Source organism: Marmota monax, unplaced genomic scaffold (assembly GCF_021218885.2).
Source record: "Marmota monax isolate L192 unplaced genomic scaffold, Marmota_monax_Labrador192_F-V1.1 WCK01_AAM20220418_F8-fsc00022, whole genome shotgun sequence".
Classification (NCBI taxonomy): domain Eukaryota; kingdom Metazoa; phylum Chordata; class Mammalia; order Rodentia; family Sciuridae; genus Marmota; species Marmota monax.
The window spans coordinates 8,011,912-8,035,919 of record NW_026695215.1 but is presented as its reverse complement, the minus strand read 5'-3'; the positions used below and the strand labels follow the sequence as shown (position 1 = coordinate 8,035,919).

Below are 24,008 nucleotides of genomic sequence, written 5' to 3'. Positions count from 1 at the left end.
TTGATTTAACTATTTCCAGCCTAGAGTTGTAGTTTTGAGGGCAAAATATCTTCAATAATTTACAGTACTATGTGTATATACAGGTATTGTCACAACTCCTTTTCTTCTTCAGATGAGGGAATTAATCGGGACCAGTGTTTTACATCAGGCATTTTAAATTCGATATACAGTCTAATTTTGGAACAAGAATATTTGGGGGGGGGTTACCAGGGATTGAACCCAGGGGCACTTAATCACTGAACCACATCCCTAGCCCTTGCATGGCCTGAACAAAAATTGTAACCAGTTCAACTGAGCAGAATTCAAAAAGGTGGAAACAGGAATAAATTACTCTCACAGTACTTCCTACGCACTGTCAATAAAAATTATACAATATAAACACTTCACATAAATGAGATTTAATGTCATTTTATTCAATGAGAAAATAGTCATCAAAACTATGACACCAAGTAAGCTAATCAATTTTTGATATTTTTATTAATTTTAAATTTAAAACAAAATCCAGTTGGAACCACAAACTTCAGTTGGAACCACAAACTTCAGTTGGAACCACGATTGGAAATACAATGTTTACAATATATTTCTAAAGCTATTATTCTATGTAATAATAAAACAATTAACAGCATAGCATAATGTGAAGTTTTCATTCCAGTGGTTTATATATTTTCTTAGGATGAATTAAATTCTTTTTTTTTTTTAATTTAACACCACTTAATTGAACTATACAAAAACAAAACAAAACAAAAAACATTTTTAAATGACTTGCCAAACATCATTTATGAATGTGTTTAAAAAAAAAAATAGTTCCTCACTGTGCGGGCGAAGCCGCACTGTCTCTGCCTTCACCATCAAGAGGAGCAGTCTGGGGGATTCCCCCCCACTAAGAATTATTTATACTTGATTCTGCTGGGGTACTGGCACACACAACCCACCTGCCACATTTAATCAGAGTCTGATCCACCTGATTTTGTGTAATGCTAGAGCTAGCAGGTAAGGAACTTTCCTGGACTCCTAGCAGACCAACCCAAGTCATTACTCCACTACTGTCTCAGCAGATCCTCTCAGTCTTGATGAAGTCAGTCCTCTGCCTCACCTCTGAGAAAAGGGACTGGGGGGATTCTTGCTGGCTGATCCATTGCTACTCTAGACACAGGGAGGGGAGGGCTTAGCTGGCAGGTATTGGTGCACACCTCAGGTGTGTCCCCTGTGACCTCATATTGCTCTCATCTCTCATCTGTCAATCAAATCACCTCTAACACTGTAAGTAAGAGTAGGTGTTCTTAAGTCTGTATCAAACATGATGCATCTCTTAACTATGGTAATTTCTTCTTTGGATTGAAAAAAAAAATCCCTTAAGGAAATAAAACCACTGAATACGTAAACCTGACTGCGCAACCTCTAGTTTATTTATTTTAAATGACTTGAGTCACCTAGAATTCTGTGGCAACTACTGTGAGTTTGCTTATTAATGTAAAAAAGTAAGAAAAATGTAAGGATGAATTACTTAAGTTCCAAAATCAAATTCTGATTTTAAACACACATAACAAAGAAATTTTTACATTCAGGATTAAGATGTCTTTAAGAGTTGAGACGAGTTTGGAGATCATCCAGCCCAACTTCCATCCAGACATCACGCCTCTCACATATAGTAGTCTTCTGAATTATAAAAATTTATAGTTATTTCCAAAAAAAAAAAAAAGGCTAGATAAATAAAAAGTACTATTTATAGAAATATCTATTTAAATTCCATAATTTAAATATTCAAATCAAATTGCGTAAAACTGCTTCCCTCTCAGCCCTAGACTGTATTTACACCCTGTGTATCAAATTACATTTAAACAATGAAGTAGTACTAATTGACAAAAATGGAGAAAATAGTATTGTAACATAGTCCCTAATTTTTTCATGAACATAAAAATTGCAAGTCACATGTGAATTATATCTCAATGAAACTGTAAAAAAAAAAAAAGGCAAGCAACTTGGACTTTGGTCTCTCATTAAGGTTTGGTTTTGGAATGCAAATTGTAGTTTTTCAAAGTCAAAATCAATCTCTTACAGTCTGTATATATGTATATATTAATCATTTACAAGGACTGGGGATCCACGCATCACCAATCAAGAGGCTCTGGTGAATAACCAAATGTGTCCAACACAGAAAATAAGTCTTTACGGGTCAAAAGTATAAAAGGTTTGACCTTATTGGAAATATGAAAAAGCTGAGTACTTGGAAGATATGTGAAAATACTCAGCATAGATACTATGAAAAGTTGAATAACAAAGTAACTTTTTTTTCCAAAAAATTATTTTAGGCCACAGTATGTATCGGAACTTATTGCTATTTGAAGTATCATTAAAAATAGGTTCATATAAGAGATTATGTGTCAGTAATACCTCTTTACTAATATAAAATAGGCCCCTTTTAGAAGACATACTCTAGAGCTCATTCCTAAATCTCTGTATTGTTTCTCATTTTCAAAACTTAGTATCTGATCAAACTGACCTTACTAAAATCCCAAAAATTATAAATCAATTAGAGTTCGGATTTCATTAATTTTAGCTTGTTTCATTTCATTAGCATTCGATTTTTTTGTTCCAAAAGCTCCAGCTGCAAGTTCTCTTTTTGTGTTTTGTATTTTCAGCATATTTTCTTCAACAGAATCCTTCACAATGAACTTCCAAAAAAAAAAAAAGAAATTGGTTAAGTACTTTTAAAGTAATATTTAAAATCTTTAATAATAACCCCTATTAAAAACATCAAATGAACTACTGTCAAGACTCATCATGAAGGATAAATATGATAACTGCCCACTAAAAACAAAAAACAAATTCCCAGACATCATGAGAATGGTGGTATACTACAAAAGGATTTGTAATCTTATTATGCAGCTTTCAGAAAATGTGCAATAATTTCTAGAAAACTGTTCAGCTCCTTATTCTTTCTCAATACGCCACAAGAACACCTGAACGTGACCAGGAGCACTAGAGCTATGCTCTGCTCTCCTGTACCACTGGGCATGGTTGTCTCATATGAGGACTATAGCCCACGGGACACAGGTGACATCTGACAACCCTATCAACAGATGAGAAAGAAGGAAAAAAACAACCTACAACTATATAAGCAAATCTGTCTTAACTAGAATAAAAGCAAAATGAATTTAACCTTATCCTAAAAAAGTTGCGAGAGAAATTTCTAGAAAGCTAAGAGTGAGTCTTTATCCAGTATTAATTCATAACATTAAGCAAACAGGGAAGGGAAAAAACATGTACCTTCTCAACAGATGCTCTTAAGAAGCATCTGATAAAATTCAACATTTATTTCTGATTAAAAAAAAAACTGATTTAGTCTAGGAATAAGAGACATACTCAACCTTATTAAGGAAACTATTAAAAATTTACTAACAAAAACATTTAATATAAAACAAAGTATTTCCAACAAAAACAGGAGCAAGTCAAGTGCAGAAGTCCCAGTTACTACAATAATGAAAGAAGCTGTATTATAAAACTTTACTGGAATATGTAAGAGCTAAATAAATGAAGAAACTATGTTCCTATAGGGAAACATTCATTACTGCTAATGAAGAAATTAAATAAATTATTATCAACAAATAAATTATTATCCTGACCCTAAGTGTAAGAATAGTAAAAGGAACAAACAATGTGATTTTTCAAATGAAGGGTAATGAGAACACTCTACCCTTTAAGGAACCAAAACATACTTGAAAAAAACCAACAATATTATAAAATATTGTCTTGAGAACAGGAAGAGATCAATGGAACAGAATGGTCTAGATACAGACCTACATATACATTTCATATTATTAGAAAAAAAGACTTAAAAAAAGAAAAGTGACCATACAAATGTTTTTTTTAATTTGGAAAAAGAAAAAAATTAGACCCATTGTCACCCAATACAAATCTTCCCAAAAAATCTGAAATAAGTAGAGAATAGTTTTTAAAATCTAAAGAGAAAACCTTCTTTTCTAAAAAGACCTTAAAACCTAGAAACTATAAAAAAGGCTGACAGGTTTTAACTCATAAAAATTTTAAAGCTTTTTCATGACAAAAAGATCATAAGGTTTAGAGACAGGCAAGAAAGAGCCTGGGATAAGCCATTTCTAACATACATCACCAATAACTTAGAATGTACAAAGGTGTCCTTCATATTGTAAGACTACATTCCTGCTGTAACTGAAAACTAGCAAAAGATATAAACAAGCAATCCACAGAAAAACTATTAATGAATAGAAATGTGAATATGTTCAAGGTCTTAGGTAAATGCAAATCAGAAGGGCACTTTTTTGACCATGAGCAAAAATTTCTACCAGTCTTATATATTAAAGTCTCTTTCGACAACAACTTGACAGATGTCAAATAAAAATTCTAAATCCAGAATTCTAGTTTTCTTAACCTATACTGAAGAAGTACTCATATGTATGCACAAAAATGTATGTACAACAGTGCTCATCATAGCATTATTTTTATCATAAAAAGTGAACTAAATATTTAATATTCAGGTTTTAGGTTGGGGTTTTAGGTTTGCTCAGAGGTAGAGTGCTCGCCTACCATGTGTGGGGCACTAGATTAGATCCCCAGCACCATATACAAATAAAGATATTGTGTCCACTTATAACTAAAAAATAAATATTACAAAAATATTTAATATTCAGGTTTTAAAAAGGAATCAAATTCACAGAGATAAAGTAAAATGCTGGTTGCCAGCGGGGCAGGAGGGAGAAATGGGGAGCTGTGGCTTGAAGGGAGCAGGGTTTCAGTTTGAGATGACAGCAGCATTTTGGGGACGGCTGCATGACCACCTGGTGTGCATGTGCTTACAACAACTGAATGGCACAGGTACAGTCATGGCTGAAGTGTCAGAATGTGCTGTGTGTATTTCACCACACTAAAATTTGTTGAACCAAATGGACTTACACAGTATAATGTTTAAGTAAAAAGAATATGTTGCAGAATAATAAAGTATGATCCTGTTTATCTTTGAAGTAAATTTTTAAAAAGTTGAGATAGATACTAAAAAAAAATGCATGTAAGTACAGGGAACAACATATTCTAAAAATTCATGGAGGAGAAGAGACTGAGTTTTGCTCTCCATAATTTGACTTCTATCACAATAATGTATTCATGTTATTACTTGCATAATTAAAAAAAAAAAACACATTCACATTCACTGTCTTAAAAGACAGGTGATTCAGAAACTCACTTTAGTGATGATAACTTCTTGCTTCTGGCCAAGTCTGTGGCACCTGTCAAAGCATTGGTCCTCGGCAGCAGGATTCCAGGCCTACAGAACAGGATTGGCTTTAGTATTGGGCTGCCGGGTGAGTTATGGTTAGCCCTTTCATTTCAGCAACATGCACCATCTTTTTTCTGACTGAATTCATAATGCTGACACTGCAAATGTACTGAAAGAAAAAAGTCCACTTCCCCAATCACTCTGCTGAGAGGCAGGCATTCTCCTGTGTCACCTCACTCCACTTTTAATACTGGCTGAGTATCTCTTCGCTGAAATGCGTGGGACCATAAGTGTTTCAGATTTTAGTATTTCAGATCTGGGAATATTTGCAAAGACTTTACTGGTTGAGCATCCCTGAACCAAAATTCTGAGATCCAAAATGCTCAAATCCAAAACTTTTGAGTGTTGTCCTCAAAAAGAGTCCAACTTCAGAGCACTTCAGATGTTTCAGATTAAGGGTACTCAACCTGCACCCTAAATACATGGCTTAGCATGGATGTCAGCACCCAAATAATCAAGTAATTTCTGATTTTTTCACTTTAAAGTGGGTCAGAGTATAAAAGTTTATACATTCTCTTAGATGACAATTTATAATATATGCAATTCTTGGGCCCATTTATGAAAATGTTTTCTCACCCTCTGCTAGTCTTTGGTTCTTTTACTTTCCTCTATTCAGGAAACAAAAGTACAAAAAAAAAAAAAAAAGATCCCTAAACACTGCTTAAGATTTTTGATAAGGTTTTCTGTATCTGCCTAAAATCAGTTTGACTTCTGGTTAACACCAACGTAATAAAAACACTGCTTAAGCTGAAGAAGAAAATGATGATGTAATGAAATGGAGGGAATATCCAAAAAGATGGAGGTCTGTAATCTAGAAAGAGAGTAGTCAACTGGTTTTTAAATAGAATCACGAATTATCAAGGTAAGGATCACCAGGATGACTGCAGAAATTGAAAACAGGGTATTTTGGGGGAAAGGTACATTATACAGCAAATTATCAGCCGAAAACTAAAACAACATCAGATGAATATATAGATGACAGTTTTACAATATGATTTATACTTAGGCTAACTGTTCCTTTCTTTTTTAAGTTCCCTAGGGATCTAAGGAAGAGGATGGTTTTGCTATTGAGTTGTAATTTGAATTTGGGATGCTTTTTCAGTGTGGAAGTTAAGGACACACTTAGCTTATGATTTTCTAGAACTGATAGGTATGATATTATCTGAATATTTTGTATTTCACAGACACATTTTAAAATTGTTACAACCAAGACACCAAGTCAAATGTCTTGCTGTTGCACCTATTTTATCTAGCAACCTAAAGACAAGCTGGCAACATACATCCAATGTGACTGTCAGAAATCCAAACTGATAGCTCCCATTCCCACATGTAGTGATTAAGTAAATAATTAGTCTCACCAGAAGCTCATAATGGACACTATATACCACCCCTCTTACACAATGTTTGCATGAAAAGGTAAAAGATTTTCACAATTTTTAAATTGAATTTTGTCTTCCTGGGATTTGATTTTTTTTTTTAAAGTTAGAAACATTTTCTGTCCTTTGGTTGTTTTGTTTTTGCTGAACTGGGAGCTGAACTCAAGGGCATTTTACCACTGAGCTCTATCTCCAACCCTATTTATTTTTTATTCTGGGACAGGGTCTCACCAAGTTGTCCAGGCTGCCCTCAAACTTGCAATTCTCCTGCTGCAGCCTCCCAAGTTGCTGAGATTACAGATATGTGCTGCATATAGGCCAGAGAGTGTTTTTTAAAAGTATAACTGGTAATAATTGAGTGGTAATAGAGTGCGGTGGTGCATACCTATAATCACAGCAGCTCAGGAGGCTGAGGTAGGAGGATCACACAAGTTCAAAACTAGCCTCAGCAAGTTATCAGCCCCTAAGCAACTTAGTGAGACCCTGTCTCAAAATAAAATATAAAAATGGGTAGGGATGTGGTTCAGTAGTTAAGCATTCCTTGGTTCAATCACTGGTATCAAAAAAACCTTTATAATAATAAGTACTCTATTAATAACCTCTTCCTTATCTAGTACTAAGATTATATAAATAAGACAAAATAATTTGGGAATTTGTTCTAGAAAATTAAGGTTTTTGCATAAACACTGCATTAACATCAAACAATCTATAGTTATGGTGACTTTTTTGATACCAGGGGTTGAACCCAGGGGAACTTAACCACTGAGCTACATCCCATCCTTTTTTATATTTTACTTTGTGACAGGGTCTCACAAAGTAGCTGAGGGTGGCTTTGAATTCATAATTCTCCTGCCTCAATCTCCCAAGCTGCTGGGATTAACAGGCATGCATGTGCCACTGTGCCCATCGAAGTTTTAGTATGGCTAAGAATTAGTCCAAATGCAATTTAAAATCTCTGTCCTCAGATTGAAGAGGTCTTAAATAATAACCATAAAACTCACTCTAAAGCACTAAGGTAAATACAAACCTCTGCCAGCCACGATATGTGCCTATGAAAGCCTACATACGACTAGCTGGAATCTTACTGTGAAGGTCACCCTCAGTTGAGGGAAAAGAAGAGGAAAAAAGCTTTGGTATACAGGTACATGAATCAACTAAAACCTCACCAGAAAAAAAGATGTGTAAGATTCGTACACGCAGTGAGTCTGCAGTTCAGACACCAGGTGAGACCACATTCTGCATCTCACAACACATAGCACAGGGCCGTCTGCAGCCCACACAGCACCCGGCACAAACCAGGGTCATATCAGTTCATTCCCGTGTGTGTTCAGAATGTGCTACTGTGTGGACACCACCTCAGCCCAGCACTCAGACTTTAGCTTCCTTCCACCTCTAGGTCCGAAATGTACATCCACAAGTGACTGCACAACATCAGGCAATAATACTTTCTGCAAACACTCCATTAGTTATTTCTCCAATTGAGATCCCCGACCACCTGAGTTACCTGTGATCAATGTTAAGAATGCGGATTCCTGAGTCTTACCCAAGACCTCTTCAATCTGAAGACAGAGGTCTTAAACTGCAGTTGGACTAATTCTTAGTCATACTAAAGCTTTAAGATCACTATCACATAACAGGTGTCAGACTCCCATTGCCTGTACCACACCTTGACACTAAGCAGGGCCTCATTTCTCACAGGCTGAATGGACCGCTCACGTGTTCAGTTAGTAGGTATTTATTCTGCACACAGAAGAGAAGCAGAATAGTACCAAAAAACAGTACTTAAGAACACACACTGTGACTCTGGTGTTCCCTACTATTAGCTGTGTGAAGCTGGGCAGTTTACTTCTCTCCTTCAGTTCCCTCATCTATAAAATAAGGATGTTATTTTCCTCATAAGAATGTCGTGGGGATTTTAGTTAACATATGTAAATCCCTTAAGAGAAAGCCCCCAATATACACATTTACTAAGCTATTATCTATTTCTAAAGTCTGCCTCAGAATCTTCATAATAATAAATATGAAGTATCTTCAAAAGAGTTTGTCTTTTGAAAAGCCTATAAAACTACTCACTGGATCCATTAAAAATACCCGAGAAGCTGCACAAAGATTCAAACCAACTCCCCCTGCTTTTAAGGACAGCAGCATGATAGTTGGAGAGCCTGCTTCAGTGTTCTGGAAACACTGAATGGACTCAGCTCTTTTCTTCTGGGCCATGGAACCATCCAGACGAGTGAACACAAATCCAGAGGCTCTAATAGGGACAAGGAGAGAAGTAACTCTTACTTTATTAAAAAAAAAAAAAAAGTTAAATAGTAGTTCAATCAATTCTTTCACTAATGTATATATGTGTCTACTTATTCTTGCAGTACTAGGGATCCAACCCAAGGCCTTGCACATGCTAGGCAATTGCCCTCCCACTGAGCTACATCCCCAACCCTAACTTACCTTAACAAACACTACGGAGGACCTACTAATATGCCAGCCACTGCGTTTTCTAATAAATTAGGGATCTGATCTTTTGAATCTTATGCTGCCACAAAACAGTCTTTTTTGTGACTCTGAACATCACTTCTGACAGATAAAATGACTAAAACTGGCAAAACATTAATTAGATATTTTTCTTTGATTCAAATCAATAAAAGTATATTAAATCCCTTGAGTCAAAGTGAAAAACACTGAACTCACTTAAGTGGTGTTTCTATTAGAGACAGGAACGTTGTAAACTGAGAAACAACTAAACTTTTTATGTTTGGATTCTTCTTTCTTAAGTCAATCAAAGCATGCATTAGAGCATTAATCTGAAAAAAAAAATTAAGATACCCATTAGATTCCACTTTTAAATGGCAAAATAAACCCCACATTCTTAAAATTTTTATCCTGTGATTGTACATATTAATAGGATTCAGTTTATTTCTGTACATACATATAATATGCACTGATCAAATTCCAAAATGTTGTCCAAAAAAGGTGCTGCCATGTTACTTAACTAAAAGGCAAAATGAGACTAAATTTTTTTAAAAAAACTAAAAGAATACTACAATAAACTGAAACCCTTTCTCTCTCCTCTGAAATTCACCACATAAAGTAAGCAAAAAATCAGTAGCCAGAAAAAGGAAATTCAAAAGACATGATTAAAAGTAGAATGACTGTTTGTTACATGATGTGTATTCTCTTATATAAAAAATACTCAAATATCTGTACACGTGTACTTTACCTTTGAACTGGACGTCCATTCCATATTGGACTTTTTCTCACTGTCACATGCCAATTCTTCTGGAGGACATTCTAATAAATTGTCTCCATGTATATCATTTCTGCATAAAGGGCATTTAGCATGTGGCTGTTTAAGAACAAAATAAGAGCCACACTGGTTAGAGGAAAAGAAATATAAATTTGCCGAAACATTTTAATAGATGACAGACTCTGTATCTCTTGTGGCCAGCACTTATATTGAGCCAGATTCAGTCACCTAAGGTAGATCTGTACATGCTGAGCTCCAGCCAGCATGTACAGATGGAAGGGTTCATGGCATGGGATGAAGAAAGAGGACAGCGAGAGTGTGTGGCCTAGGGCTGGGCTGGGGCTCAGCGGCAGAGCAGCTGGGTTTGAGGCCCTGGGCTCAATCCTCAGCACCACATAGAAATAAATCAACAAGGTAAAGTATTTGTCCATCTACAACTAAAAAATAAACATTAAAAAAAAATAAAAAGTATGTGGTCTTGACTGGCAGCAAGAGCTTAAAATGCTAAATACCACATCATTTGCAGGCAATTCTTATGACACCTTATACAGCTGTCCAGATCTGCCAACCACTATCAGGTTTGTTCAAAGCAACATCTGTTGTCTGTTATACTAAGACCTGCTAATAAAATTAGATTATATCTTAAATAACTAGATACAAATACTACTGCAATAAGAAAAGTCTCTGAAACTGAAACTCTTAGAAATCAGTATGCTAGTGTTACCTCTTGGGAGAAGGAAGATGGCAAAGGATTGGGAGGAGATACATGGATGTGTTTACCTTATGATAATTATAATTCTCTAACTGTACAACTGTAATTTATCCACTTTTTTTCTAAATGTATTCTACATGTCGAATCAAAATGTTTAAGAAAATCTGCACTAGCTGCAGGACTGCTTAAAAAGATTATTCTACCTCAAAAAAATTTACCACACAGAAGTATTTAGATCTACATTACCCAATATGATGGCAAATAATCACATGGATCAATTAAGCTTTTTAAATGAGCCAAATTGAGGTGATAGGTGTATACAATACCGCCAGAATTTGAACATCTAGTTAAAAATAATGTAATATATCACATTTTTATTTTAGATATGCTGGATTAAAGTGTATTATTAAAATAAATTTCATGTTTTTTTCACAAAAAATATGGCTGCTATAAGATGGAAATTATCTTTCAGCCTTTCCTCATCAGTATATTTATCAGCAATGATCTAAACAGTACACAGAACTAGGATTACTGTCTGTAAAAAAGTGCCTCAAAAAAAAAAAATATATATATATGTATATATAGTAGTTAAAAGGGAATAACAATGAGAAATAAATCATCTATGAAGATACTGAAATAATTAATCATCAAAAAGGTCATTATTAAATATAAGTCGAAACTTCTATTTCCTTGGAACTGGGTTTCCATTACGCTAAAGAAAAGCCCACCACTCCATGCAACAGTGATCCTATACTGAACAAAATACTTACCTGCTCATTCTGAATGACCTGACAAATACAAGGTTTACAAAACACATGTGCACAATGTGTTATCACAGGAACTGTTAAAGAATCCAAGCAAATTGCACATTCTTCATCTGAACCTGAGCTCAGAATTAACTTCATCTTCCTTATTAACTTCTTTCTCAATTCTTCAGGTGTATCATTTCCTAGAGAAAAGGCTGAAAAATTAATTTCAGAGCAAGATTTATAACATGGCTAGACAAATTAATCTACCTTACATAAGGCAAAGTTCTGTTTGCAAACATAGGTAGTCTTTTCATCTGTTCTTGACATGGCAAAAGCTAGTTTAAATTTGAAATTTTAAGAAAAAGTCAGAAGACAAAATAATAGATGATTCCTACCAAACCTCCTATAGAAGCATCATTACAGCTTGATCTGATTACACTAGCAGACTAAAAGATCCAACTTGAACCTTTCATCTAAGGGTATCTACCACTAGAAATCCTGCAAGAACCTTATAATTCCCTTTCTCTGGTAAAAAGTTCCTGAGTACACACCCTGAGTACACTAAGCCCTTTAATAAACAATGTTCACAGGGCAAAATGAAACAATAAACCAAATTTAAGCCACATAAAAAACTTCTCATTCCGATTTAAATTACTTCTAACAAATACAATGGCACACCTCCAACATACTTCTTACCTGAGGAGCCACTGGAAGACACTGCATTTGTAAGAAGGTGAGTGTGACAACAAATCTGCCGCAGTCTAAGCAGAAGACCCAGGACATCTGCATAGTGTGCAAGGACAGTTCCTTCATTAAAGTACCTGAAACAGAAACGTGTTACGAGTGAAATCCTCTAAACAACTTCTCTGGAAATTACTTCAAAACAAGAACAAAAGCCAGAAAAGCATACTTTAATTTAATGATACCAAGAGAGATTTGTTAACCACAGAGCACTACAGATGAGCAATGGCTGCCAGCTGTAGGAAAAGCTGGACAAGATGTTGATGGATATGACCCACCAAACCACAATCCTTTAAAAGAGATGGCAGACTCAGGGTGCACACCTGGTGCCCTGAGCTTCTCTGCACACGTTTATACCAAAAAAGGAAGGCAAGCTGCACGAGGAAGCCCAGAAATGCACTCGACACGTGCGGGCCCAGTCCTCCACACCTCACAGCTCCAGGGCCTTGAATCTGTTATGTGCGCACCAACAAAGAACCTAGAACAGATGTACATCCCAAAAGTAAACTGAAATATTTCCTGCTGTTCTGGCACACGGGTATGAACCTCACATGAACCTGGACTAGCAAATACTAGTTCAGTAAGAATTCAAGATACTTGAATGCTAAGTAATAATTAGCACAGAGCAAGGAAGGCAGCAAAAGGAAAGTCACCAGAGAAACACTGCCATAGAACAAACAAGAATTATGACCAAGGATACCGCCATGACTTCATGTCACTCAATAAAACTCTTCTTCCTTAAAAAAGAATCCTAAGGCAACGACAAAGTGCTCTGAAAAAAAGACCTGGCTTCTACCAAAGCTGCGATGGGCCTGACCTTCCTGCAGTTCTCGTGCTGGGAGGATGCCCCACTTGTGCAGTCCTGCTCACTCTAGGCCCTAGTAGCACGCACATCACACATGCTTCTGCTGGCCCAGACTCCATTCCAACCAGTTCCTCATCCGCTACAGTCAGTCACAGTTCCCACTCTCAGATTCCCACATTTTGTTCCTTTTGTTGGCAAGTCCTGTTGACCAATTTCTCTATCCACCCTACAGACAGGACCCTGTCACTCCCAACACTGTACCTTTTAAAGATAGCTGCAAAGTCAGCAGACCTTCCTCAGCCCCGACCCCACCTTCCTCTGGAGATGGCCAGCCTCACAGGCCACTGCCTGACTCTGGATGCTATTTGCTCCCACTGGGCTTCACTTCTTCTACACACCTGCTGTATTGTCCTCTGGAGAATTCTCCTCTGCAGTACACATATATTCTCTTCCCCTTAGAAGCAGTAACCCATCCCAGCAGCTCAGGAGGCAGAGGCAGGAAGATCACAAGTTCAAAGCAAAATGCAAGGTGCTAAGCAACTCAGTGAGACCCTGTCTCTCAATAAAATACAAAACAGGGCTGGGGATGTGGCTCAGTAGCCAGTGGCACTGAGATCAATCCCCAGTACCACCCTCCCCGCCAAAAAAAGCAGTTACCCAAACCCATTAAAAGCTGAACTAACAATCAAGCATCAACCCTACATACCAGTCTCATTTTTTTCTTCCTTTTAAAGATAACCTTAGTGGAATCTAGTCCATCTCTGCAGTCTCCATTTCTTTGTAATCTACTTCCTCATCTGAGAGTTTACCCTGGTAACTCCTGATCACAAGATTAATGGCCCTTTCTGAGTTCTCTACACCATGTGACACCACTGATCACTCCCTCTTTCTTGTACTATAACTTTCTTTTCTTTCTTCATACTTTTATCTTTAACGAATCTACAGTAACTTTTTAAAAATCTTAATTCATTTAAATGTGCACATCCTCCTTATAGTTTTGGTCCTTAATAAGTTGAACTATCTCTCTATCTAGCCATGCATCCACCCTCTTCCAAATGGTTTTTATGTACTCCCATGACACAGTCAAAAATAGAAGCAAGCAAGGTCTTCTGACAAGCAATTCAAAACTTATGATTTTATGTAGACTCTAAATTTTTTTCCAGCCTAAAGGAATTACTTACCTGGTAAAATACACTATTATGTCATTCACTTCAACTATTAATTTTTAAACAAAAAAAAAATCCTATAGACCACAGAAGAAAATTATCTTTCAATAAATTTGCAACTTTACTGCTAACATATATTAAAATAACAACAACAACAACAAAAAAACGAAACGTGATTCAGTTAGTGGGAAACAAAGAAAGAAAAGTTTGAACACAGCTCTTTCTCCATACCTTCCAATAGTAGCTTTGCCTTCATTTTTCACAGATTGGTAAATCTTTCTCTCTTCATCTGAAAGTGTAATGTGCTGAATAAATACTTTACGTTCTGGTAACTCCAAAACAGGCTTTCCTTTAATTTTGCTTGTCTTTGTTCTTCTAAGTGTGATATTTTTAATTAGGGACTGTAAACGTCTAGTCAAAATAAAAAAAAAAATAATTAAAAAAACAACTTTTTATTTCTACATAGCAAGAAAGAAAAATTTAACTTATTACTATTTTATAACCTTAGTAAAGTTTTTTTTTTTAATCCTTATTTGAGGTCTTATCCAATCTGATAATCACAGAACTATTTTTTTTTTTTTTAAAGAGAGAGGGGGAGAGAGAGAGAGAATTTTTTAATATTTATTTTTTAGTTTTTGGTGGACACAACATCTTTGTTTGTATGTGGTGCTGAGGATCGAACCTGGGCCGCACGCATGCCAGGCGAGCACGCTACCGCTTGAGCCGCATCCTCAGCCCATCACAGAACTATTCTACAAGCAGAAAATTATTACAACAAATGTACTGAATTTTTTTCAACTAAATCCCAATCAGTTTAATCTTCTTAAATCCTGTCTTTTCTTAAGCTCTTCTCTCCATTTTTGTTCCAGTCATTAATTCTCAATTGTCCTGTCAACTACATCATCAACAGTCAAGACTCAGATTCTTATGCTATAATCACAAGGTGCTTCATTTAAAGTTGCAAGAATACAAATATAGGTAAGAGCCAACCTTCTGTGAGCCAAAATAAACATTTTTACTTAATAAGTTTAAAAAATCCTATTTTCTATAATATGAAAATCAACAGTGTTATATGAAAATCTAAAGTGATTTTTATAAATAACAAGTGTCCCCAAAATAAAAACATGATGTGAAAATTCAGGGAAGAAACACCTTCTTAGTTCCACAATCTTTACAGCTCTCTCTCAACATCAGAATTAAAGGAGGCACACCACCTCTTTAAGAACTGATGTACACTTCCCCAACAGTGAAATACAAAAACAATTCCCTAACTTGAATTTAAATAGCTGGTTCAAGTGGTCAGTTCTGCCAACTAAGTTAATGGCTTCTGAATCTTTTTCACTCTAACTCATAGTAAGAAACACATTTTACTGCACCTGGAGAACATACACAAACAAATATATTTCTCAAAGCAATATTTACCATGTATGATACACTTTGAACTTTTATTTTCTCTTATACTGTTTCATTTTCTTTTCAATACTGACTACAACCTTTATAACAATTTTGTAACCCACTAATGGTCCCAAATCCTCAGTTTAAAAATCACTGCTCTAAGATAAAAAAACTTGAAGCACATTATCCTAGCAAATGGCTGCCACCAAGTTGAGTTTTCATTTATGTGTTCAACTTTTATCTGTGTCCACCAGAAACAACTATGGGAAACGTCCTCTCATAAAAAAACTTGTTGAGGTCACTGAATCACATCATCAACAATCATGTACAAAACTATATGAATTATGACAATTTAATGCTTATAGGATCCTGAAGGATACTATTTTTCCTATCACTGTTGAATCTGTTAGTGGGGGCTCCAGTGGCTAAAAGCAACACCCAGAGCACAAAGCCCTGCCTTTCCATTCATGGCTAAAATAGAAAAAAAGCAATTATTGGTGATTAGAAATCTTTGTCTCCCCAAATAAAAGTCACTATGTTCTAAGAGTCAAAGGGATACAATGTATACACTTTTTAGAAAGGGAAGTCAAGAGTCAAATAAAAAGAATAATGGAAATGGTTCCACTGTCTGTCACTAACACACACATCAGCTGTTATGAAGTGACTTACCTAAGTCCTCCTTCATCACCCATAGTGACGGGACGTTGTATTGTTCTATGCCACCATTCTCTATCAATAAATGGTTTAAGTTTTAAAAAGGACAGAAGAGACCACAAGTCCTTCAAAGAATTCTGGATAGGAGTTCCTAAAAATAAAAGGAAACTGTTATAACTCCTCCTTTTTCTTTTTTGATAGTTCTAGAATCAAACCTGGGACTTCACACGTGCCAGGCAACCACTCTTACCACTGGATCACACCCCCAGTCCCTATTGATGCTTAAGAACATCTGTCCTGTACAACCAGATGAAACAGGTGAAAACAGACACTCTGGATGAGGCACACCACTAACAGCTGTGCCTGCAGTCTTTTGTTACACATGTACACATCTCAAAATATAATTTTACTCTAATTTTTAGCTGTCACTTGTCAACATAAGGGGAACAGAAAAATCCAGTAAACTCCACTTTCTCTTCATTGCATACCTAGCTTATTTGGTTTTAAAATAAGTAGCACCAGCAAGAAAAATAAGCAACTAATATAAATTTATATTCCTTTTCCCATCTTCCAGTAAAGGTATCATGAATAGCAAACAGGCTCTAAGATGGACAATAGGAAAGTCAAGATTCTGATTATAGGATTGGAGTGTCTATTCTTCCCTGAGGTTCAAGAATAAGCAGGTTCCATAAATAAACTATGACCCTAAGGGTGTTATATCATGAGCAATTATGAAGAACAAAACACTTGATTAAATTGTTTCTATCATTAATTTTAGAATTGACTTTTTAGTCAATTACAATGTTATATCACCAACTTAATAGTTAAAAAGTTTTTTTTTTCTTTCTTTCTTTTGCAGTACGGAGGATCAAACCTAAGGCCTTCTATTTTAGATGAGCATTCTACCACTTACATCACGGTCCCCAAAATTATTTTTTAAATTTAACACAAGATTCCCACTTTTACCACTTTCACATAGGTGCTAGCTGGAGTAACAAGTGCATCCAAATTGGAAAAGGAGTTAAAAGTGTCACTGTTAACAGAGAATATGGTTTTATATGTTAAAAAAAAAAAAAAAAAAAACCCAAAACTCCTCTGGCTCAAAAACAAATTTGGCAAAGTTGTAAGATACAAAATCCGTAGTGGCATTTCAATATGACACTAGCAAATTATATGGAAAAAAAAATGAAGAAACCCCATTTACAATAGCTATAACCAACCAAGAGACCTAGGAATAAATATAACCAAAGAGGCAAAAGATGTCTACAAGGAGATCTAGGAAACAGTGATAAAATTGAAGAGAACTCAAAAATAAAGTGAAAAACATCCCGTCACAGATTGGAAAAATCGATACTGAGAAAATGTCTGTAGCACCCACAGCGATTTACAGATTCAGTGCAATCTGTACCAAAATATCAAAGACATTCTTCAGAATTAGAAAAGGAAAAAAAATTGTAAAATTCACATGGAATCTCCGCCAGGCACAGTGGCACATGCCTGTAATCCCAGCAGCTCAGGACGCTGAGGCAGGAGGATTGCAAGTTCAAAGCCAGCCTCAGTAATGGTGAGGTACTAAGCAACTCAGTGAGACCCTGTCTCTAAATAAAACACAAAATAGGGGTGGGGATGTGGCTCAGTGGTTGATTGCCCCTGAGTTCAATCCTCAGTTCCAAAAAAGAAAAAAAAATTCACAAGGAATCTCAAACTCTGGAACAGCCAAAGCAATCTTGAGTAAAAAGAATAGAGCAGAAGCACTATATTACCTGACTTCAACCATCAACTGAAAGTCTGTGAGAATCAAAATAGCATCACACTGGCATAAAAACAGATACACAGGCCAATGGAACAGAACAGAGAGCGTGGAAGTAAACCTACAAGTCTATCCACATAATTATCAACAAAGGTGCTAAGACCAGGTACAAGAAAAGGACCTTTTCAATAAACAGTGCAGAGATATTTGAATATCTCTATGCAGAAGAATGAAACTAGACCAGACCCCTATATCCCATCAGTTTCAAAAATCAACTTGAAATGGATTAAAGACTACAGGCAAGACCCAAAACTACTAGAAGAAAACAGGTAAAATGTTTTAGAACACTGGAATGAGCAAATATTCTTCTTTCTTTTTTTGATAAGATCCCAAAAGATCCCCAAAATGCAGGAAACAATTAAAAATAGACAAATGGAATTACATGAAGGTAAAAAGCTTCACACAACAAAGGAAACAATCGTCAGTGAAGAAGCGACCTATAGAATGGAAAAATTATCTGCCAACTATGTATGTGATGGGGTTTGCCGTCCAGAATATATAAGGAACTCTGGAAATTAATAGCAAAAGAAAAAAATTGTTTTTAAATGATCAATACATCTAAGTAGACATTTCCCAAAAGAAGATACAGAAATAGCCAACAGGTATATGAAAATGATGCTCAACATCATTACTCATAAAAGAAATGCAAGTCAAATCCACAATGAGACATTGCCTCACTCCATTCAGAATGACTTATCAAAAGACAAAAGACAATTCCTGGCAAAGACATGAGGAAAAGAGAGCCCTTGTGCACTGTTAGTGGGAATGCAAATTAATACAGTCATCATGGAACATGGAAAGCAGCATGGAATAGAGTCATCTCACAGAAGTGTGACCAGAGGCCGAGGAGAGGAACAGGGAGGGAGTAGTAAAAGCTTCGTCAGTGGGTACTAAGGTACAGCTAGAATTAGTAGGTGGCTACAGACAATATCAACACACTTCAAAAGAGCCAAAAGAAAGGACTTTATTTTCACCCAAAGAAAGATGCACAATTAAGGAGATAGTTAGGCTTACCCTGAATAATGACACAATGTGTACATATCTTGAAAAGCCACATGGTACCCCATAAATATTTTAATACTTATAGGTCAATTTTAAAAATAAATCAAAACGATGTAAGGTAAAAATAAGTCTGATGTCATAATTACCTGTCAATACCCATCTCCTTTCTGCTTCTAAATCGAGTGCAGCTTTTGTCTGCTGAGCATTTGGATTTCGAATGGCATGGCCTTCATCCAGGATCACTCTTAGCCATCTTATGCTATGTAATGGACTGTCCCCTTTCGTCTGAAAGAAGTGTGTCATGACAGTTGAAAAACACAGGAACAGGACATAATTTGCTTAATAATATTTGCTCTTTTTCTTTAACATCAACACTGCTTTTAATTCAAGAACTATGCCCGTTAAAGTACTGAACACTCACAAGCTGAGCATTATCAGAGGTAAGAACACTGAAGCCCAAGGTGCCAAGTTTGCTGTCCAAAGAACCACCATTAGGAAGCAGAAGAACCTGCCTTCAAACCCAAGTCTAGTCTAGCTCGCTAAAGAATCAAACTGTAGGATACCCTGAACTACTCTGCATCAGATTTACAATGATGATAAACAACTGCCAGTTATAAGAATTCTTTCAATGTAACAACCTTGATTTCTTTTATATAAAGGTAACATTCTTACCTAAAGTCTGAAATTATTTTCCTCCATTTTTTTTTTTAGTATTACTTATTGGTGCATAATAATTATACATAACAGTGGAATTCACTGTTACATATTTGCACTTGTGCACAATTTAATAATATAATTTGGTCGATTTTACTCCCTAGTACCTCTCCTCTCCTCTTCCCATCTCCTTCCTCTATTCTATTGGTCTCTCTTCTATTTTCATGAGAAGACTGAAATTGTGACTAAAAGGTATTTTAAAAAATGTTTTAACTGAACAATTTGAATTATATATGTTTAAAAAAAAAAAAACACCTAGATTCCTATTCCTAGAACTGGGAAACTTATTAACTGCAGCTACAGAAAAGCTATTTTTTAAACCAAAATATTAATCAAATCATTACAACAGAAAACAATTTTCCAGAATAAAAAAATTTTTCATTTATAAACTGCTATATGTACTTGTTACAAATCCAAAGTTAAATTTTAACTAAAAACATTCTAAATGGAAAACATTTCTAAATTAGTATCTAAACAAAATACAATCCTTCCTTTTTTAACCAAGTTTTTTAAAAATCCTACTATTCTCTACATATTAAGTATTAGAATAAAAGAGTACACAGTTTGAATTTTAGAACACTTCAGAAACCTGAAGAATGATAACAGTCCTTAAATTCAACCTTCAATCTCTAAATATCAGCACACTTACTCCATAGTCATGAGTTAAAATGTTGTAGGTAGTCAAAACAATATCCTGTTTTGAAAGCAAGGCTGGGTCTCTAATACGATCAGGACCATAATAAACATAAAAATTCAAGTGCACCTCTGATTTTATATGTTGCCCAAACTGGTCCTAGAAGAAAATTAGAAATATTTTTAATAATGTATTATGTACATAAGAAATATAGTCCTGGCAATAGTGTCACAAATCAAGCTACCACAATTGCATAAAATAAATTTTTTTGTAATCTAAACTAACAAGATAATAATGATAACTATTAATTATTATTACATTGTCAGAAAAACTGACACATACAGTAATCCTGGACCTACCAATATAATAAAAAGCCATTCCATTTTAAAGAGAAAAAAGTTATCAAGCTTCTTTCAAACAGAAATTAGCATTTTGAAAATTTAATGTTTTAATAAAAATGTTTTTCTATGAATTAGGAGACCCCTAATATCAAGATTAAACATAATAAACCAGCAACTAATATTTCCAAAGATGTAGGGCAAGATTCAAGCACAGTACCCGTTCTTTCCTTCAATTTACTAGGCCTGCTATTTGCCAAATATCAACCACAACAATGATGCAGCTGAAAATGGGAAAAATAACAAACTGTCCCTGTCTTGTTTTTTTGTTTTGTTTTTATAAATCATGAAAACAATTGACCTGGAAGATTTTGAGGGAAAAAAAATTTAGGATTAGGATGTACAACAAAAATAGAAGGTGGTCAGGGACAGCGCCTATCACTCACTATTCAGAGTGCGCTCACACTTTTATGGGAGGAAGGGCATACTGCAGCAAAGAAAAAGTAATGCGAATGTGTTAGACTCTTGGTGATTATTAAAGCTTTCTGAGTAAATGCAGATCTCATTAAAATGCCTCATAATTTTTTAAAAAATACCATGCTTTAAAGGAAAGAAGAAAAACTTAACAGGAACTTAACAGGACCCAGAACAAAGGCAAAGAAACAGTGGTTAGAAAGTTAGGTAACAAGACATTCGTGAGAGCCAAAGAATATTAAACTTCAATGATGACTTTTAGTTTGTAAATTATGTTCATCCTATTTATAAAAAGGTTTGGAGATGGGTTACAAAATAAGACACACAAAGTAAGGCAGAAGAACAAAAACAAGCTCAGTGGTCTCCACAAGGAGGTCAAAGAAGCTCTCCCAAAACTTTCCAGAAAAGGTGGGAGTAAACCCCAGACAACTGTGGGCTGAAGAGAGCCTGCAACATGAAACAGAACAGGAAAATGCAAAGAAGTAAACAGCAAATGTGAAATGATAAAGGTAAAAATACAGAGAATTTTCAAGAAATTTGGTGAAGAAATCTAGTACTGAGAAAAAATTCTATATAAGCAACCTGAGTCAGAGGGTGGCAATAAAATAGCACAGTGTATTTCTGAAAGAATTAGATTGAGAATAGAAGAAAATCAACTTTCCTGAAGAAAAAACTACCATTACTCTGTTTCTGGATACTGTGCTGGGTTCCATATGAATACAGAAAATGACAAGTGTTATGGTTTAGATATGAGGTGTCTCCCAAAAGCTCCTGCTAATACAGGAATACTCAGAGGTAATCAGCCTGTCTTAGTTTAAATGGATGGGTCGTAACCATAGGCAAGTGGGGCGTGGCTGGAGGGGGCTGGTCACACAGGGGGTGTACCCTGAAAGGGTGCACCTTCCCTATGGTCCCTTCACTCTATCCCTTTGCTTCCTGCCCACCAGCTTTCCTCTGTTCGGACCTTCCCAGTGATGTGCTGTCTCACATCAAGCCCAGAGCAATGGACTCAGCCATCTACAGACTGAGATCTCTAAAAACACGAGCCCCAAATAAACGTTCCATTGTCTAAGTTGTTCTTGTCAGGTGGTCACAGAAAAGAAAAAGGTACTAAAATATTAAACAACATGTCTAAATATCCAGAATTAATATGTGATAGAAGATGGACTGTCCCCAGGCCTTAATCCTTTAACTGGATTATTTTCCATATCTGGGGTGGGGGGAAAGGAAGATGAGTTTCCATGTTCTTTAGAACATTATGTCACTCACTTGGGAGACAGCAAGCAGCTTGCTGAGAGACTGAAAAATTCTAACTCTTTACCTTGAACCCCTATATGCCCAACCATCCCTCATTCCTTTCAATTTTCACATAATCTCAGTAGGAAAGACTTGGGAAGTTTCATTTACTATGTTTATATTACTCAAACTTTGGTTTCCAAATATAAAATTATAAAGAAATACTGATGCTGTGAGTGGTGCACGCCTGCAATCCTAGCAGCTCAGGAGGCTGAGGCAGGGGGATCACGAGTTCAAGGCCAGCCTCAGAAACATAGAGGCAGTAAGCAACTCAGAGAGACGCTGTCTGTAAATAAAATACAAAATACGGCTGGGAATGTGGCTCCGCAGTTGAGTGCCCCTGAGTTCAATCCCCAGTGCCCCCTGCCAAAATAAATAATTAAAAAAGAGGAATAGATCACTAAAACTATCTAGTCCTAAGAGGAAAAATGGATGCACTGAGATAAGAGGTGTTTCCTTTTTTAAAAAACAAATAAGCCAAAAACTTAAACAGAAAAGCCCTGCCACAGCAGGCAAGCCCATAAAGTGAAGGAGAAATCCATTCAGTCAAAACTATCTAGTCCTAAGAGGAAAAATGGATGCACTGAGATAAGGGGTATTTCCTTTTTTTAAAAAAACAAATAAGCCAAAACTTAAACAGAAAAGCCCTGCCACAGCAGGCAAGCCCATAAAGTGAAGGAGAAATCCTTTCAGTCAACACCAGGCCAAGAAAAAAAAGCCAAGAACAGACACTAGACGATCACTATCTTTCCCAATGCAATTCTGACCACTGATGGTAAAAGCCCGATGACAACAATGAAGAGTAAGTGAAAGCCCCCGGCAGGACGAACCTGCAGCACGGCAGTGAAGGCGAGCAGAGAAGCACCAGCAGAGGTGAGGTCTGACAAGAGGACAGTGGAGTAGGATGAAGCAGCCCTAGTGCGCTGCACGGACACCAGTGGGAAGAGAGCGGATTATCAACAGACGGGGAAGAGGAGAAAAGGCAAAGGCAGAAAAGACGGAAAACAATGTACACACTGAAGTACTGGTCTTAAAAAGAGGTGAGAGACTTCCTTCTCTCAGATAAAAGGAGCAAAGACAGAGAACTGATAACCTCAGGGGCAGCAAGAATGCAGGTTCATATACAGGGGACACCCACAGTGCTTTCAAAAGACTCAGTATTTCATTACAATGTGAGGTCTTAAGCGCAAAATGGACAGGGAGCAAGCAGCACTTCCCATGTTATGTTTTGGAAAAGAAAAGCAATCTGTTGGGTGGGCAGGTGGGGGGGACAAACTCCTCTGGTGAGTAACCTTGAAAGCATAGGCTCAGGAGTCCTAGTATTGGACACAGCACCCAAGTTCCATCATGTGTTTCCTGGGTGACGTTACTCAAGCTACTTAACCTCTATGTTTCAGTTTGGTCACGTGATAAGTGAAAATAATAATTGTGAGGATTAAATAGAAAAATCTATAAAAAGAGCTTAAGAATAATCAAAGCAGAAAGGGGCTGTGTTATAAAAATAAGTAACTATGCATGTAATTATCAGAAAAAGAAGTTCTGATAGTCAGTTGGTAAACATGGTGGAATATTAAATTATGTATCCTTTCT

At 36.1% G+C, this 24,008-nt stretch overlaps 1 protein-coding gene across 6 annotated transcripts in view; it reads right to left on the bottom strand.

The window, feature by feature from the left end:
• Positions 1-392: 392 nt before the first annotated feature.
• The window catches only part of Hltf (helicase like transcription factor), a 50,266-nt gene continuing 26,650 nt past the window's right edge, over positions 393-24,008 (bottom strand). For 2 of the 6 annotated variants that reach the window (XM_058574949.1, XM_046431250.2), the window contains exons 15-25: positions 20,326-20,469; positions 19,109-19,247; positions 16,166-16,301; positions 14,333-14,512; positions 12,086-12,210; positions 11,411-11,601; positions 9,902-10,027; positions 9,373-9,485; positions 8,758-8,938; positions 5,216-5,296; positions 393-2,672 (exon numbers count right to left, since the gene is read on the bottom strand). In XM_058574949.1, coding sequence (XP_058430932.1) covers positions 2,520-2,672; positions 5,216-5,296; positions 8,758-8,938; positions 9,373-9,485; positions 9,902-10,027; positions 11,411-11,601; positions 12,086-12,210; positions 14,333-14,512; positions 16,166-16,301; positions 19,109-19,247; positions 20,326-20,469 — 1,569 coding nt within the window. In that variant the 3' untranslated portion in view covers positions 393-2,519. The remainder of the gene's footprint in view (positions 2,673-5,215; positions 5,297-8,757; positions 8,939-9,372; positions 9,486-9,901; positions 10,028-11,410; positions 11,602-12,085; positions 12,211-14,332; positions 14,513-16,165; positions 16,302-19,108; positions 19,248-20,325; positions 20,470-24,008) is intronic. The other 4 variants (XM_046431251.2, XM_046431252.2, XM_046431248.2 and 1 more) reach the window with 3 other exon arrangements.